At 45.9% G+C, this 15,574-nt stretch overlaps 1 protein-coding gene across 1 annotated transcript; it reads left to right on the forward strand.

Annotated features, from left to right (window-relative positions):
- The first annotated feature begins 4,692 nt into the window (after window positions 1–4,692).
- Window positions 4,693–15,361, forward strand: LOC129402104 (zinc finger protein 678-like). The gene is made up of 4 exons (XM_055127099.1): window positions 4,693–4,707; window positions 5,990–6,073; window positions 9,763–9,889; window positions 14,373–15,361. The coding sequence occupies exons 1-4, from the start codon at window positions 4,693–4,695 to the stop codon at window positions 15,359–15,361; spliced, it is 1,215 nt and encodes a 404-aa protein (XP_054983074.1).
- Window positions 15,362–15,574: the final 213 nt, after the last annotated feature.

Raw genomic sequence — 15,574 nt, forward strand, 5'->3', positions numbered from 1 at the left:
ACGGGAAGTTCTTCTCCTCCGGCTACTGACTGGCCTCCGTGCCCCCCAAACCTCCGCCGCCGTCTCCGCCTGGGGGGCAGCCGGGTCGCTCTGCGGAGGGGGCCGGAAGGCCGCCCCTCACCCCGCGCGCACTGAGCACTGTTGCGGAAAGACTCCTTCCTTACAGGGTTCCGGGAAGCAGGTAGCGTTTGCCAAGAGCGCTTGCCCGGGAAGAGGCGCAGCGCAGGAGGCGCTAGTCGAGCGGGTGGGCGCGGCCTCGCAGGCACAGCCGGGTGCTGCCCCAGAGTCCCGCCTGCGCCTCAGATCGCCGCCCGGGGAGCCCCGGGCTTCGCCCCCGTGAAAGGCCGGGCTGGGCAGAGGAAGCACGTGGTCCCACGAGAGAGAAGTTTGAACATAGACGCTCGTTTTTCAAGTTAGAAACAACGAGAAAATAGCCAGCGGCTGCTTCCCTTTTAAACGCAAAGGGGACTTTTCTAAGCGCCGCACCCGGTGTTGCTCGGGCTGAATCCAGGCTCTTCGGCCCAGGGTCCCTCCTGGGGGATCGGGGCCACCACAGGGTGTCGGGATGTGAGGCCAGCGCCCTCCCGCCCCCAGCCAGAGGGACAGCGCCAGAGCCAGAGGGAGCCTCGGTGTCCCCCAGACCTGAGGGGCCACGTGCAGCCACAGCCGTGTGAGCGCCAGTGCTGGGACACTTGGAGCGCCCATGGCGGTCACAGGGGTGGGGTGGGGGTCCTCCAGGAGTGTCCCCAGGCTGGCCCTTTGCCGGCCGCCTTTCGTTCCTTAGGCTGATTACGGTCAGGGCTAAAGTCAAATTTTTCTCATTAAAGGGACTGGGGGCACTTTATTCTCTTAAAAATGAATCTTTTTGAGGCACAGCTAGTACTGCTCTGGGGACGCTCCTGTCTCTGACAGGGATCCCTGCTGTTGGTAGTCGGGATCCTATGGGACACCGGGGTACAGTCGGTCATGTGCATGCAAGGCAAACACTATCCCAGTGTATGAGCCTCCTGCCCTCAGAAGGTGGGGGACGGAGACCCATTTTTAACATGCATTTGTTGGAGCATTTTTATTTTCTTATGTTTTAACATATTCAGTGTATTCTGGGGGAGTCGGGGAGATGTAGAGCTTTTAAAGAACACAGAGTGGAGGTGGGGGGATGCATCAGGGTGGGTTTACTCCTGCCTCTGCTCTCAGACATCACTCCTTGCAGTGCTCAGGAACCTTTTGGGATGCCGGTAATGAAACTGAGTCAAACCTTGCATGACAAGCAGCTCACCCACTTTACTGTATCGTCAGTCCCTTTGTACAGGGGATTTTGCATTTATTATTTTTTTAATTTATTTTTTAATGAGTCACCGTGAGGGTACAGTTACAGATCTACACATTTTCGTGCTTGTGTTTCCCTCATACAGTGTTAGAGAGCCCATCCCTCCACCAGTGTCCATTTTCCACCACCAATGAACCCAGTATCTCTCCCACCCCGCAATCGCATTCCCCCCCCCTGCACCCCACCCCGCCTCTGTGGCAGGGTATTCCATTTTGTTCTCTCTCTCCTTTTGGGTGTTGTGGTTTGCAATAGGGGTATTGAGTGGCCATCATGTTCAGTCTCTAGTCTACTTTCAGCACACATCTCCCTTCCCGCGCGGGATCTCCAATCACATTTTACTTGGTGTTCCCTTCTCTATCTGGGATGACTTTCCCCCAACATGTGAGGCCAGCTTCTAAGCTATGGAGCCAACCTCCTGGCATTATATACTACTATTCTTGGGTGGTAGTCTCCTACTCTGTTATTTTATATTCCACAGATGAGCGTAGTCTTTCTTTGTCTGTCCCTCTCTTTCTGACTCATTTCACTTAGTGTGATACTTTCCATGTTGATCCACTTATATCCAAAGTTCATGGTTTCATCTTTTCTGACAGCTGCATAGTATTCCACTGTATAATAATTTTGTGTTTATTATTATTATTAATTGCAATTTTGGGACCACAGCCACAGCACACAGCGCCCAGGGATCTGAGTTCAGGCATTGTTCCTGGAAGTGCTAGTGGGAAATCCTTGGGCTTTTTTTTTAATGTGTGTGTGCTTTTTGGATCACACCCAGCAATGCTCAGGGGTTACTACTGGCTCTGCACACAGGAATTACTCCTCGTGGTGCTCGGGGAACTATATGGGATACTGGAAATTGAACCCGGGTTGGCCGTGTGCAAGGGAAATGCCCTACCCACTGTACTATCTCTCCAGCCCTGGGCTTTTGGAAATTGAACCCAACTTAGCTGCTTGAATGAAAAGTACCCTATTCAGGCTGGAGCAATAGCAGAACACATAGGGCATACAGTAGTAATTCCTAAGTGCAGAGCCAGGAATAACCCCTGTGCATTGCTGGGTGTGACCCAACAAGATAAAAAGAAAGAGAGAAGGAGAGAAGGAGAGAAAGAAAGAGAAAGAAAGAAAGAAAGAAAGAAAGAAAGAAAGAAAGAAAGAAAGAAAGAAAGAAAGAAAGAAAGAAAGAAAAAGAAAGGAAGAAAGAGCTGGGGCTGGAGAGATAGCACAGCGGGTAGGGCATTTGCCTTGCACACGGCCGACCCGGGTTCAAATCCCAGCATCCCATATGGTCCCCTGAGCACGGCCAGGGGTGATTCCTGAGTGCAGAGCCAGGAGTAACCCCTGTACATCGCCAGGTGTGACCCAAAAAGCAAAAAAAAAAAAAAAAAAGAAAGAAAGAAAGAAAGAAAGAAAGAAAGAAAGAAAGAAAGAAAGAAAGAAAGAAAGAAAGAAAGAGAAAGAGAGAAAGAAAAAGGGAAGGAAGGAGGGAACGAAGGAGGGAAGGAGGGAGGGAGGGAAGGAGGGAGGGAGGGAAGGAGGGAAGGAGGGAAGGAACCATAACAACTCTCCTATTGCTGCTAAACTTCTGTGATTTTATTTTACCCCAGAAAAAAATTGTTTCACCTGTCAAGTTTTTGAGTACCTTCCAATTGTCAAACCAGGGGCGCCCCCTGCTGCTCTGGTGAGTACTTGCAAAAAGGGGATTTCCAGGAACCTGCTGCCACAGGTTTAAATGTCTCACTCTAGGAGTCCGTGTACAGCCAGGAGGGCGTTTGTCTTGCTCTTGGCTGACCTGGTTTGTATCCCTGTTAGCTTATAGTGTCCTCTGAGCCAACATCTCCATATGTGTCCCTTAAATAAAAAAATGAAAATTTTAAAGGCTGGAGTGATAGTACAACAGGTACGGCATTTGTTTTACACATGGCAGAACTGTGTTCGATCCCTGCACCCAATAGGGTCCTTGGAGCATTGGCAGAAGTGGCACAGAAGTCAGAACACTGTATAAAATTTTATAGACAGCTCTGAGCACATGTGGCCCAAATCACATACACTCATCCCCTCCCAACACACTGCCAAAAAAAAAGTATTACTCCAGGATTGACAACTGAGAATTCTTTCAACCTTTTTTTTTTTGGCGGGTTGGAGTTATCACGACTATTTTGTTGTTGTTTTTGTTGTTGTTGATCTTTCCGTTTTGTTACAAACTTGAGATGGTCAGGGACACTGCCCCTCTGTCCATGTGTCTCTGGATGCAGGGGTGCCATGTCATATCCCTACCAGTAAAGCAGTTCCTCAGCCCTCTGAGCTCCTCTTCCAATGTCTATCTCACTACTCGGGAAGCAGATGGAGTGGGACTTGGGGCCACAACTGACAGTGCTTGAGGGCCGGTTCCTGCTCTGTTCTCAGGCTGCCAGTGGATAGTAGGTACCAGGGAAGGCCTCAGAACTTCCACCTGGCCAGCATCCATTCCAGCCTGGTGTGCTATCTTGTTCCTACCTTCATTGGAAGTTTTTAGATGTAAACATTCTGGAATATACTCAACAAGAATCTGTCACAAGGGAAAGGAGTTAGAAACTCTGAGCAAAATTCTGTGCTATCTATCACCATGAAGCTTGTACACCAAGTGTAATTTTCCTCTCCTTTTTTTTTTCTTTTTGGATCACACCCAGCGATGTGATCGAAAGAGGGGTTCCTCTTTGCTCTGCACTCAGGAATTACTCCTAGTGTTGCTTGGAGGACCATATGGGATGCCAGGGATTGAACACCAGTCGGCTGCATGCAAGGCACCCGCTGTACTATCACTCTGGCCCCTCTTTCCTTTTCCTTATCCAAAGTCATATACCAAAAATCGAGTAAAAATATAGTCTGTGAGAAGATGTCCTATAAGCACAGAGCTGAGTGTGGCTGCAAAACAAAATCAGAACTTAACCTTGAGACTTTGCTCTTGGCAGAAAACTTCCTCTTTGCTTTAACTGGGTGTGTGATTGGGAGTGGAGATGGGTGTCTGCCAAACCAGCAGTGCTCAGGGATCGTCCCTTGGGGATTCAGGGTGTATAGTTGAGTCTCTTGTATGCATGGCAAGTGCCCTGCCCAATGGTCTCTCTTTCTGGCCCCTACTGGCAATTCAGACCTTTGAATTTTCAGCCTGTGCCTATAGCTCAAGGTCATATCAAGAGCTTCTAGGTGCCAGCAGCCCTGCCATGGTTTCTACAAGCTGAGCCTCATCCCTGCCCCCTTCATGCCAATCTATGTCCTTCTCACAAGGTTCACAGGATTTATACAGAATTTTAATTCCTGGGGTCAAAGATAGTCCAGGAGTGCAGACTCTGGCCTGCCAAGTGGCCTGCCATCGTACAGTCTCCGGCACAATGAAGAATCCTCAGGTACCTCCAGCAATAGGCACTAAGTGCTGCCTCTGTGGCTCCAACACCTGTGCCCTGTAAAACTGACAGGGAGGATTTGACACATAATTTATCCTTTTCTTTCTGTTGGATTTTGGGCCATGCCTTGTAGTTGCTGCTTCTGATACCTAGTAAGGAGCCAGAGACAGACCCAGGTCAGCCGTTGCAAGGCAAATACCCTAGCAGACTATAGTCGAGTCTTTAAATTTAGTGACTTCTTTTTGGTTAGAAGACATGCCTGGCATTGCTCAGCGGTTACTCCAAGCTCTGTGCTCATTTGATACCTCTATGCTCTGCTTGAGGACCCTATGGGGTGATGATGATTGAAACAGGTTTCGGCACATGCCAGGCAAGCACCCAATGCTCCATAGTGTCTCTGTGGATACCATTAAAAAACTTTTACCCTGGGTACAGTCCAGAAAGTTGTGAAATTAGGTGTTCTTTGTTTTCTAAGTACAGAACTTTTTTTTTCATTCAATTTACTTTACATTGTCAGAACATAGTCACTGTCACTGTCATCCCGTTGCTCATCGATTTGTTCAAGCGGGCACCAGTAACATCTCTCATTGAGAGACTTATTGTTACTGTTTTTGACATATCCAGTATGCCACGGGTAGCTTGCCAGTGCAGGCGTGATACTCGGTAGCTTGCTGGGCTCTCCCAGAGGGGCGGAGGAATTGAACATGGGTTTGCCGCGTGAAAGGCGAATGCCCTACCACTGTGCTATCGCTCCAGCCCATCAGAACATAGTAAGAGAACTTTTGTAATTTGTTTGTTTTGTTTTTGATTCTCAGCTAGCAGTGCTCCTAGCTTTCTTCTGACTGTGTGCTCAGGAATCACTCCTGGTGGACTTGGGGGACCCTATGTGATATGGGAATCAAACCAGAGTCAGCTGTGTGCAAAGCAAGTGCCATATCTGATGTGCACTCAGGCCTCATAAACTAATTTTTATCTGTTCCACTAAATTTCTGTTTAGATGTTACATTTTTTTGTTATAGTGGACCCAAGAAGGCTGAGAGACAGGACAGCAGGTCCACTCCTTGCTTTGCCTTCCCTCGCAGTGATGGACAGCCTGGATTCGAACCCATTTCTGCATTCCCTAGAGAGGAAAGAGCATCTGCTGCAGTATCTCCCTTGGGTGGGTCTGTGAGCTGATGCCTAAGACTGTGGCCGGTCAGATCGTTTCCACCTCCAGTGCAAGGACTTCCGGTCAGGGCTATATGATTTGTGCTGCTCTCAGTCCTCATGGCTCTGACTTCTCTAGGTTTTTGTCAAATCCTCGCTGGGGATCCTCAAGATTAACAGGCTGGAGAAGATGGTGATGCGTCATCTGACATGCTGTCCCCAGGTAGGAGGAGATTGACACGATGACGCACTTTGGTGACAGGAGTGCACAGGCCTTGGACTGTTTCAAATCATTTCAGGAAGGAGATGTGGGATGTGGCAGCGGTTGGTGTGTATTACTAAGGAGCTGTGGCACTCTATCTCTCCTGCTGCTTGCATTCAGTGGTCTCTGCTTTCCCCACCCCAGGGAGGCCGACTGCAATGGGTAGGCGAAGGAGGGAATGAGGGCCAGGCTGGTCGGTATCAATTGCAGTTTATTCCAGTCTCCTCTCCATTCTTCTCTGATTCTCTCTCTGGACCCCACTTTGTTCTCCTTCTTGCTCCCCTCTCATTATCCTTCTGGCCTTCCCAGCCCACTCTTACAGCCTAGTTTTAGAAATCATGTAGGGTGGGGATATAAAGGTGAGGTTAAACATTAAAAATCAACAAAGAGAGGTAATACCACTCCTCCAGGACATTTAAATCAAGGACAAAATCTCACCTAAGGAGGTTACTCCAGATTACTAGGAGATCCACTCAAGGGCAGCATTCCACTCTGGGTGTGTTGCTTTCTTCTTTCCTCAGCTAGTAATTGTTGGATGTCAGCCCTAAGTGTTTTAGGCTTCACTGCTAATTGGCCCTTTCCTTATCCCAGAGAAGTTTCCCATGCCCTTGCTAACATCCATAATTTGGTTAAAGTCTATCTTCAACCTTTCTTTTGTGTTGGGTATTAACCCTAAGTGCTTTAGGCTTCATCAGTTAATTGCCCCCATTCTTCCTTCCTGAGAAGTTTAACATGCCATTGCTAGCATCCTTAACTTAGTTAAAGTTTATCTTTAACCTTTCCCTTGTATTTTACTTCTCACTGTAACAGTTCCCAAGTCAATCTTGATTACTTGTAAGCCAAAACTTTCTGGTAATTGTGAACTTGTATTTGTACTGCTTTGTATTTGAAGTGTTGTATGTTACTACCTGCTTTTCTATTTCCCCTATAGCCTTTTTATATTTTACTATAGAGCAATGTTCTTTGGTTAAGCACAGAAAGACCATTAATGCTATGGTCCTAATATTTGGGAGTTGATTGATGCTGAAATATATCTACTCCTGGGCATAATTACTTGGCCATAACTTCTTGACTCCGGCTTCAGTTTCTGTAGTTCCTAACACCCCAAAAGGGAGGTTCTGCCATGGGACTGGGATGGAACTGGAGCAAGTGGCAAAACTACCTGGCATTGAAATGAGACATTCTAGAAAACATAAATGCATGGTCTTGATGCAAACTGTTACAACGTAAGAGACAGGACCCCATGGTGAAGGACTAGCTAAACTGGCCTGAGGACTTAGTCTGGGATTTACAGTAAAAGCCTTGCTTGCTCTCAGAGCCCAGACAAATGTTAAAAGCCTTCCTTGCTCTCAGCCCAGAGAACTAAGTTTTGGGATCTTTGTCTCTTACTATGTTTATCCAAACAACTGGAAGTATTGATAACTTATATAATTAGACGGAAATATAAAAGCAATGTAGTTGTCCCTGGGAGACAGAGTATCTTCTTGAGTTGATCTTTCTAAGAGAATTTCCTCCGCCAAATGTTTATCTATGTAAATGACCAATCACACCTGTCCTTATCTCGACCCCACTTCAGATGTTCTATAAGTATGCTAGCAACTCTGCATTAAACGGGCCATTTTCACCATCAGACTGTGTTCCCCAGCCTCCCCATGCTCCCCATCTGGGGACCCGTGGGGAGGTGGAGAGGCAAGGAGGGGATCAGGGCAACCAAACGCACACGTGTCCAGCAGCAGCAGCAGTCCCCGAGGATTATTTTGTGAATTTAAAGTAATCCACTTAAATATTGTAATAAATTTACTTCTGATATTTCTAGCAGTGTGATTTTGTATGAGTACAGTAAAAGATATATCAAACTTAAAGTTTGGTTCTTCCTGAGGACATCTCACTATATATCCCAGACCATAGTCCTCAAGCCAGGTCAGTCTTCCTAACCTCAGCAGGGTCCTAATCTCTTCATAACCTTTGGATAATGATAGCATCTGTCCATGACCATGCTCTTAACTTATAGTTAAGTATTATGATGCTTTGGCCTGGCCCATTTCAATGGCAAGGTAGCTCGCAGCTTGCCCTGGGTTCATTCAGTCTCTCGTCAGGACCCTGCTTTTGGGGTCCTAGGAACTAAGGGTTACTGAGTTGAGAAAGCAGATGCCCAGGAGTAAATATTATTTGGAGTCAATCAACTGCCAAGCAACAAAAGCATAATATTAACTGTCTTCCTGTATCCATACCGAAAGGACATTGCTTTAAGGTATACTATGTAAAAGACATAACTTATAAGTTCAGTGTCCTTAGAAGGATCTGATATTAGGAGCTAACATAATCTGATTAGGGGAAATGTGATTAAGTGGTTGGGCACAGAGAAAAGTTTACAAATAAAAAAGGAACAGGAGTGACTGTGGATGAAACCTGATAAACCCTAAGTTCCCTGCGACAAGGGTGAAAGGACAAACCCAATGTTATCCTGCAGTTGAAGTGCCTGATTCTGCTGTCTGAGGCCACTTTTTGTCCCTGTTCATTTTTTATTTTGTGTTTGGCTTTGTGGCAACATCCAGTGGCTCTCAAGGAGGGATCACAGTTTACTGGTAATTGTCAATCCTGACAGGTCTTGGGAAGTTTGTCAGGTGACAGGAGTTGAAGGCTGACTTCTTGAGGTGTTTGCTTTTTTTCTTGGGTAGTAGTTAGGGGACAGAGCCACTCATTATGGTTCTTGAAGTTACTCCACTCTGGCATTGCACCTGCAGTGCGTGGAGAACCATATGGGACGTGGGGATGGCCATATCTTCCTGCTGTTCCTCTTCCCCTGACTGTTACTTCGACCTTCTACTTTGTTTCTTTTTATATTTCTCTTTTGTGCCACAGTGGAGGTGCTCAGGGCTTCTAAGAGAAAGTGCTCCAGATTCACACCTGACAGGAATTTCAGGGTGTGCTGGCCCCTGCAATGAGTCCAGACCCCCATAACTTGGATTTTGCCTGCTTTGTCCTTCCCTTTCTTGAGAACGTTGCCTGCTCCATCACACAGTCTCAGTTTCACACGCTGCTGTGTGCACAATTCCATACATGCACCGGGCCTAGGGAAATGGATCAAAGGATCTCTGGGGCCAACAGAGGTACTGGGGGTCAAGTAACCTTTACCTGCTTCTAAGGTGATTTTGGTCACTCTGAAAGCCATGACTTGCAAGTCCTACACCACATATACATGTACAGCATTGACTTTGTGACTGGACATTGAGTGTCCCCTTCTTATCCCTACAACAGATGTGGGGATGAATCACAGAGGCGTGTTTAGTGTTTTGGTCCTTCTTTTTGGACCAAGAAGCAGTGCTGCTGCTTTTTTGGTCCCGCTGGTTCTGTGCTCAGGTCTTACTCTCTGCAGTGCTCACTGGACCAGTGGTACTGGGCTTGGCTATGGGGTATCTGTGTAAGGTCAGCGCCTCCAGGAACCTTCTAGTGTAGCAAACTCTCACATTACTGCAGACCTGTCTGCCTTAGGCTAATTTCTTGTGCCCATTAGCGAGGAATGTGTGTGGAGGCTGGTTCTTCCCAAGAAGAGAGGGGAGATGACCTGAGCCCCTATATTGCCTACCTTATGGCCCCAAAATAGGGTTGGGAGAGGTCCTGACTCCCCACCCTTTTGTGTGCCTGCTCAGGATGTAGTGACCTTCTCCGATGTGTCTGTGAACTTCACCCTGGAAGAGTGGACGTGCCTGGATGCCTCTCAGAGAAAACTGTACAGGGACGTGATGCTGGAGACCTACCAGTATCTGCGGGCCGTCGGTGAGAGCCAATGGGGCACACCCTGCTAGCAAAGACCTACTTCCATGCGTGGGGTGTGGCTTGGCCTGTCTGTTCAGCAGGGGCTATCTGAATAGTTCCTTCCAGTACTAAGTCAGTTTGCTTCTTAGACTATGCAGAACTTCACTGTGTTTGTTTTGGCTTACTTTTGTTTTTATTTTGGGGCCAAGCGCACATTCCACCTGGCTCTGTGTTAAATGATCACTCCTCAGAATGCTAAGGGACCCTGGGCTGCTGACGATTGGACCCAGTTGCCAACTTCAGTAGTCGGAGCTCAAGTACATTTGCACTATGCGGAGACGATCAGGAATTTTGTTTTGTTTTGATTTGGTTTTGGGGTTTCACCTGGGAATGCTCTGGCATTATTCCTGCTGTGCTCTGGGGGCATATTAGCTGAGGGGGATTAAACACATATTTATACACAGTACAGGGGTCATATCTACTGTAATGCTCCACCAACAGAAGTTTTTTCATTTATTAGGGTCTCACCCACCAGGTCCTGTTCTATTTCAGTGTTTGGGGTCACTTCCAGTATTTCCTGGGAGACTTCAGCATGACTCAAGGTTTTCTCCTGGACTCTGCACTCAGGGTTCACTTCTGGTTGGATCAGGGGACCTTATAGGATGTTGGGGATCAAACTTGGCTTGATAGTGACTAAGGCAAAGGTCCATATGCTGTGCTCTCTGTCCAGATATATTTATTTTTTAACCTTTTTAAAAATTGGTGGGTCTTGCCATGTCTGTCCATTTTGGGGCTTATTTTGTTCACGGGTTTACTACACTCAGTGCTCACTTTTAGAGGTCCTCAGGAAACTCCATATGGTACCAGGGCAGAGAAATAACCACAGAAAGGAAGGCGTTTCTCTTACAGGAAGTTGAGGCAGGTTCAGTCCCCGGCATCCCATGTGGTCACCTAGTACTACCTGGGTGATTCCTGACTACAGAGTCAGATTAAACCCTGAGCATCACTGGGTATGTCGCTGAGAAAGTACATACAGTGCTTGGATCACATGCATGTCACCTATACGTGAGTTCAGGGCTATAGTGTTTACAGTATTTTCCAGGACCCCCTATCTCACTTTTAAATGGAAATCCGGGTCCTAAATCTCTGATATCAGCAATCTGCAGCATACCAAAAGTGGAGATTCTGTTTTATCCCTTTTGAGGAGTTTTCCCTATTTAGTAGGGAAACATATCATTAATCTGTAGCCTTTTTCTTGTCACTGATCCATGTCTGTGACTCTGTGGAGCAGGACACTCCCAGGTGAAGCCTGCAGTGATCGCCTGGCTGGAAAGAGGAGCACTGAGGCTGGGGAGGAGAGGTGTGTGTTCAGGTGAGTGTCTGAGAACCCTCCATGTCTTGGGGCCAGGGCAGTCACTGGGTGCCTTAAGCGGGTGTGAAAAGTTCAGCTGTTTGCAGGGGTTGGGGCTCCTGGATAAAGGAGTCTGTGTCATGCTAATGCTGCCATTCATTCCCTTGGATTTTCAGTCAAAGAAAGACATGACTTTTGTTTTTTAGCTTTGTCGTTCTTCATCTATTGGCCATTCTTCATCTATTGAACTTGTAGAATAGCCCATGGGATTAGCGGCCTGTGCCCTACCATCCTGGCTGTGCAGATTTCAGTGTACAGCCTGGGTCCCCTTTCTAGAGCAGCTGGGTGACCCTCTATCCTCTCTCTCCTGCTTAATTTGCCCTTGTATCATTACAGTGGTTGTCAAAAATAGTAAGAAATTCTTGTTTTGTTTTTGGGCTCAGTGATACTCAGGACTTTTTCTGGCAGTTCTCAAGTTACTTTTGGCAGTGCTCAGGGATCAGCTTCACAGAAGGCAAATGCAATACCTGCTTTTCTTTCTACAACCTTTGCCTTTATGTTCAAATTGTAAATTGTGGGGCCAAAGCGATAGTAAAGTGGGTAGGGCATTTGCCTTGTTCAGCCACCCAGGTTCAGATAATCCCCCGCATCCCTTCTGGTCCCCTGTGCACCACCAGGAGTAATTCCTGGCTGCAGACACAGGAGTATCCTCAGAGCATCTCTTGTTGTAACCCCAAAACCAAAAAATAGTGAATCATTTAGCCTATAACAAAACTAGATTGGGCTGGCGCTGTAGAACAGTGGGAAGGCATTTTACTTGCACACAGCTGACCTGGATTCAACACCAAGCATCCCGTATGGTTTCCCTAGTGTTTCTGGCTCTGGTCTAAAAATGAAACACAAAAGGTTAGTGTGTGTCAAGCTCCTCTCAGTGATCCTATAATATATCCCTTTACTGTGGGCCTGTTTGGAATGTGAGAACCACAGAGATGTCCTCCACCTGCTCTGCCTATTCAGCTACGTTGCACTCGACTTATTCTTACCTTGCGGATTGTGTTTGATTTCAGAACTCCACTCACAGCTTCAGGATGTGACACTGCCACAGTTTGATTTGGGAAAGGGATCATCAGATATGAGTGAGCTGGTAAGATATGCATATTCAAAATATGTATTTTTCCACCGACTTGATAGCACAGTGAACCAAGAATAGGATTCAAAAGGTGTGGGATTCAGGTTCCATCCTGCCACCATGTTTCTGGTCTCTGGATATGACAGGGAGGAATTCAGAGACTAATTCTGGAAATAAAGGGGCCAGAGCCTCACTGGGGATAAAATCAGTTAAGTTCAAAAACTAAAGAAATTTCTGTTTTTCACATTGGTGAAATACTGTGATTTTTTATTTGATAAAACGTAAGCTCAGATTGTTTCAGAGAACTGATTTGTTGACCCTCTTGATCATGCAGTGGAAAGAACACTTGCTTTGCCTTCACACATGCATCCCAGGTTTCACACTGAGCTAGAACTGAACCCAGTCTCAGGTCCCTTTTATTTCACTGGAAACTGGTGCTTCAGTTTTCTACAGAGGATGTTAATTACAGTAAATGTATCTGTTCATTGAGATGAAAAAATTTACACGACTTAATGACCCCTCATTGGTCAATGTTGCAAGTTGACCTTACAGAAATTTTAGGTTGGTCCATAATAAATTTCTGCAGGTTTGGGGAGTTGCATTTGTTGCTTCAAATGTCAGAAACCACAGCTGCCTTTTTGGAGTATAGTTCTAAACTTCTGAGGTTTCACATTGGTTTGTCCTTTCTCCCATTCAAGGAGCTTATATTAATTGTATTCCACATATAAAGTACTCCTCAGGCACTCCCAGTTCCATCATTTGTTCACATGAGAATTAATTGATCCCCAAAAATATTTCCTCTTGGGCATTCTTCATATGTACTTGACTTTACCCTCGGTTTTCCTTAGTTCCTAATTCCCCAAAAAGCGAATCACAGCACACCGTAAGCTACCCTAGATCCATGGCAAGCTGTAAGCTACCCTGGTTTTAAGAAAGGGACACCCTAACCACCATAAGTAGTATGATAAATTAAGAGCATGATCATAGAACGAACTCTTATTTGACCCAAACAGAAGCAACTAAATAAGCACCCTGTTTAAGCAAGAAAAAGGTAACCTGGCCAGAGAACTGTAGTCTATAAATTACAGTGAGACATTCCCAGGAAAAGCCACCCTTTCAGCTTAATCTAGGGTATATATAAACCCTGTATCACTTACTGGGTTCATACAAAATTACTAGAAATATTATATAGAAGTAAATTTAATATTATTCTTTAAATGGTTTACTTGCAAAGGAAAGGAGAAAGCAATACATTCTTAGATGTAATACCACTCTTAGGCAGATCTCCTAGGAGGAATCTAGAGTGGATTATAGAGTGCTGGAACTCCAGATGATATTCTGTCCTCGGGTGCATCTCCTAGAGTAACTTCCCCTAATGATCCTTTCCATCTGTGCATTGTTTATGTTAATGTCCCACATACCTATGTGTAATGGCTTCCCCCTAAGTCTTCATGATTTCTCTATAATTAATGCTGTGATAGGAATAAACATCTGACTACCAACCAACCCCATTTATATGTGTAATGGGGGTGATGGGCATTAGACGGGACAGTGACTAAGAACATGAGACTGCCCAGCTCAGTTGTTTTACACAGGGAGACTCAATGGAATAAAGCAATAATTTGAATCCTCTGCTGTTCTACAGGGAAGCAAGCAGCCCCAGTGGAATGTCACTGATCCTGTGCACTGTGACAAATTCTCGAGTGAGAAATCCTGCTTTCATTCCTATGAGGATTCTGAGACAGGTGGGATGTCCTCTGAGGGTGAACGGAAGGAAGAGACTGACCTCACTCCAAAGAAACCCTCCCCTGAGAGAAACTCCTCCAAGTCTGTTCTGCACAGACCTCGAGCACAAAACCCAGAGAGGCAGCCCGTGGACCGTGGGATTCGAGCACTGTTTATAGAAACCCACCATGGACAGAAATTCCAGGAATGTCAGCAGCGAGGACAAATGTTGAGTCAGGGGTTACCCCATTGTGACCCTATTCATGTAAATGCAGGAGAGAAACCACATGCATGTGAAGATTGGGGGAAGGCCTTCCACCGATCCTCAGACCTTATTATACATAGGAGAATTCACACTGGAGAGAAACCTTATGTTTGTAAGGAATGTGGGAAGGCCTTTTCTCAATCAGAGTGCCTTTCTAAGCACAGGAAAAATCATAGTAAAGAGAAACCTCATAAATGTCAGACATGTGGGAAGGCCTTCACTGTGCAGCATTCCCTTACTGTGCATATGAGAATTCATACTGGATACAAACAATATATATGTCAAGAGTGTGGGAAGGCCTTTACTACATGTTCACAACTTATTGTACATAGGAGAATTCACACTGGAGAGAAACCATATATATGTCAGGAGTGTGGGAAGGCCTTTGCTAGATGCTCAGATCTTTCTGTCCATAGTAGAGTTCACACAGGAGAGAAACCATATATATGTCAGGAGTGTGGAAAGGCCTTTACTACATGCTCACAACTTATTGTACATAGGAGAATTCACACTGGAGAGAAACCATATATATGTCAGGAGTGTGGGAAGGCCTTTGCTAGATGCTCAGATCTTTCTGTCCATAGGAGAATTCACACAGGAGAGAAACCATATATATGTCAGGAGTGTGGGAAGGCCTTTACTAGATGCTCACATCTTTCTGTTCATAGGAGAATTCACACAGGAGAGAAACCATATGTATGTCAGGAGTGTGGGAAGGCCTTTTCACAATTCTCGGACCTTTCTGTACATAGGAGAGTTCACACTGGAGAGGAACCATATATATGTCAGGAGTGTGGGAAGGCCTTCACTGTGCAGCATTCCCTTACTGTGCATATGAGAATTCATACTGGATACAAACAATATATATGTCAGGAGTGTGGGAAGGCCTTTACTACATGCTCACAACTTACTGTACATAGGAGAATTCACACTGGAGAGAAACCATATATATGTCAGGAGTGTGGGAAGGCCTTTATACAAAGCTCATACCTTTCTGCACATAGGAGAATTCACACTGGATAGGACCCTTATATTTGTAAGGAATATGGGAAGGATTTCATGTTCCCACCAAGCCTATTAAATATAGAAAATTCATTCTGTATGACTTGATGTAATAAAACTCCAAAAGGTCAAAACAGGCCTCCTGAGTACAGCAATTTTTCTCTGGACAATGGAATCAGGGATGCTACAAAAGTGAAGCTAGAGTGGGCTGAAGCGATATCACAGAGGGTAGGG

This window comes from Sorex araneus, chromosome 1 (assembly GCF_027595985.1).
Source record: "Sorex araneus isolate mSorAra2 chromosome 1, mSorAra2.pri, whole genome shotgun sequence".
Classification (NCBI taxonomy): Eukaryota; Metazoa; Chordata; class Mammalia; order Eulipotyphla; family Soricidae; genus Sorex; species Sorex araneus.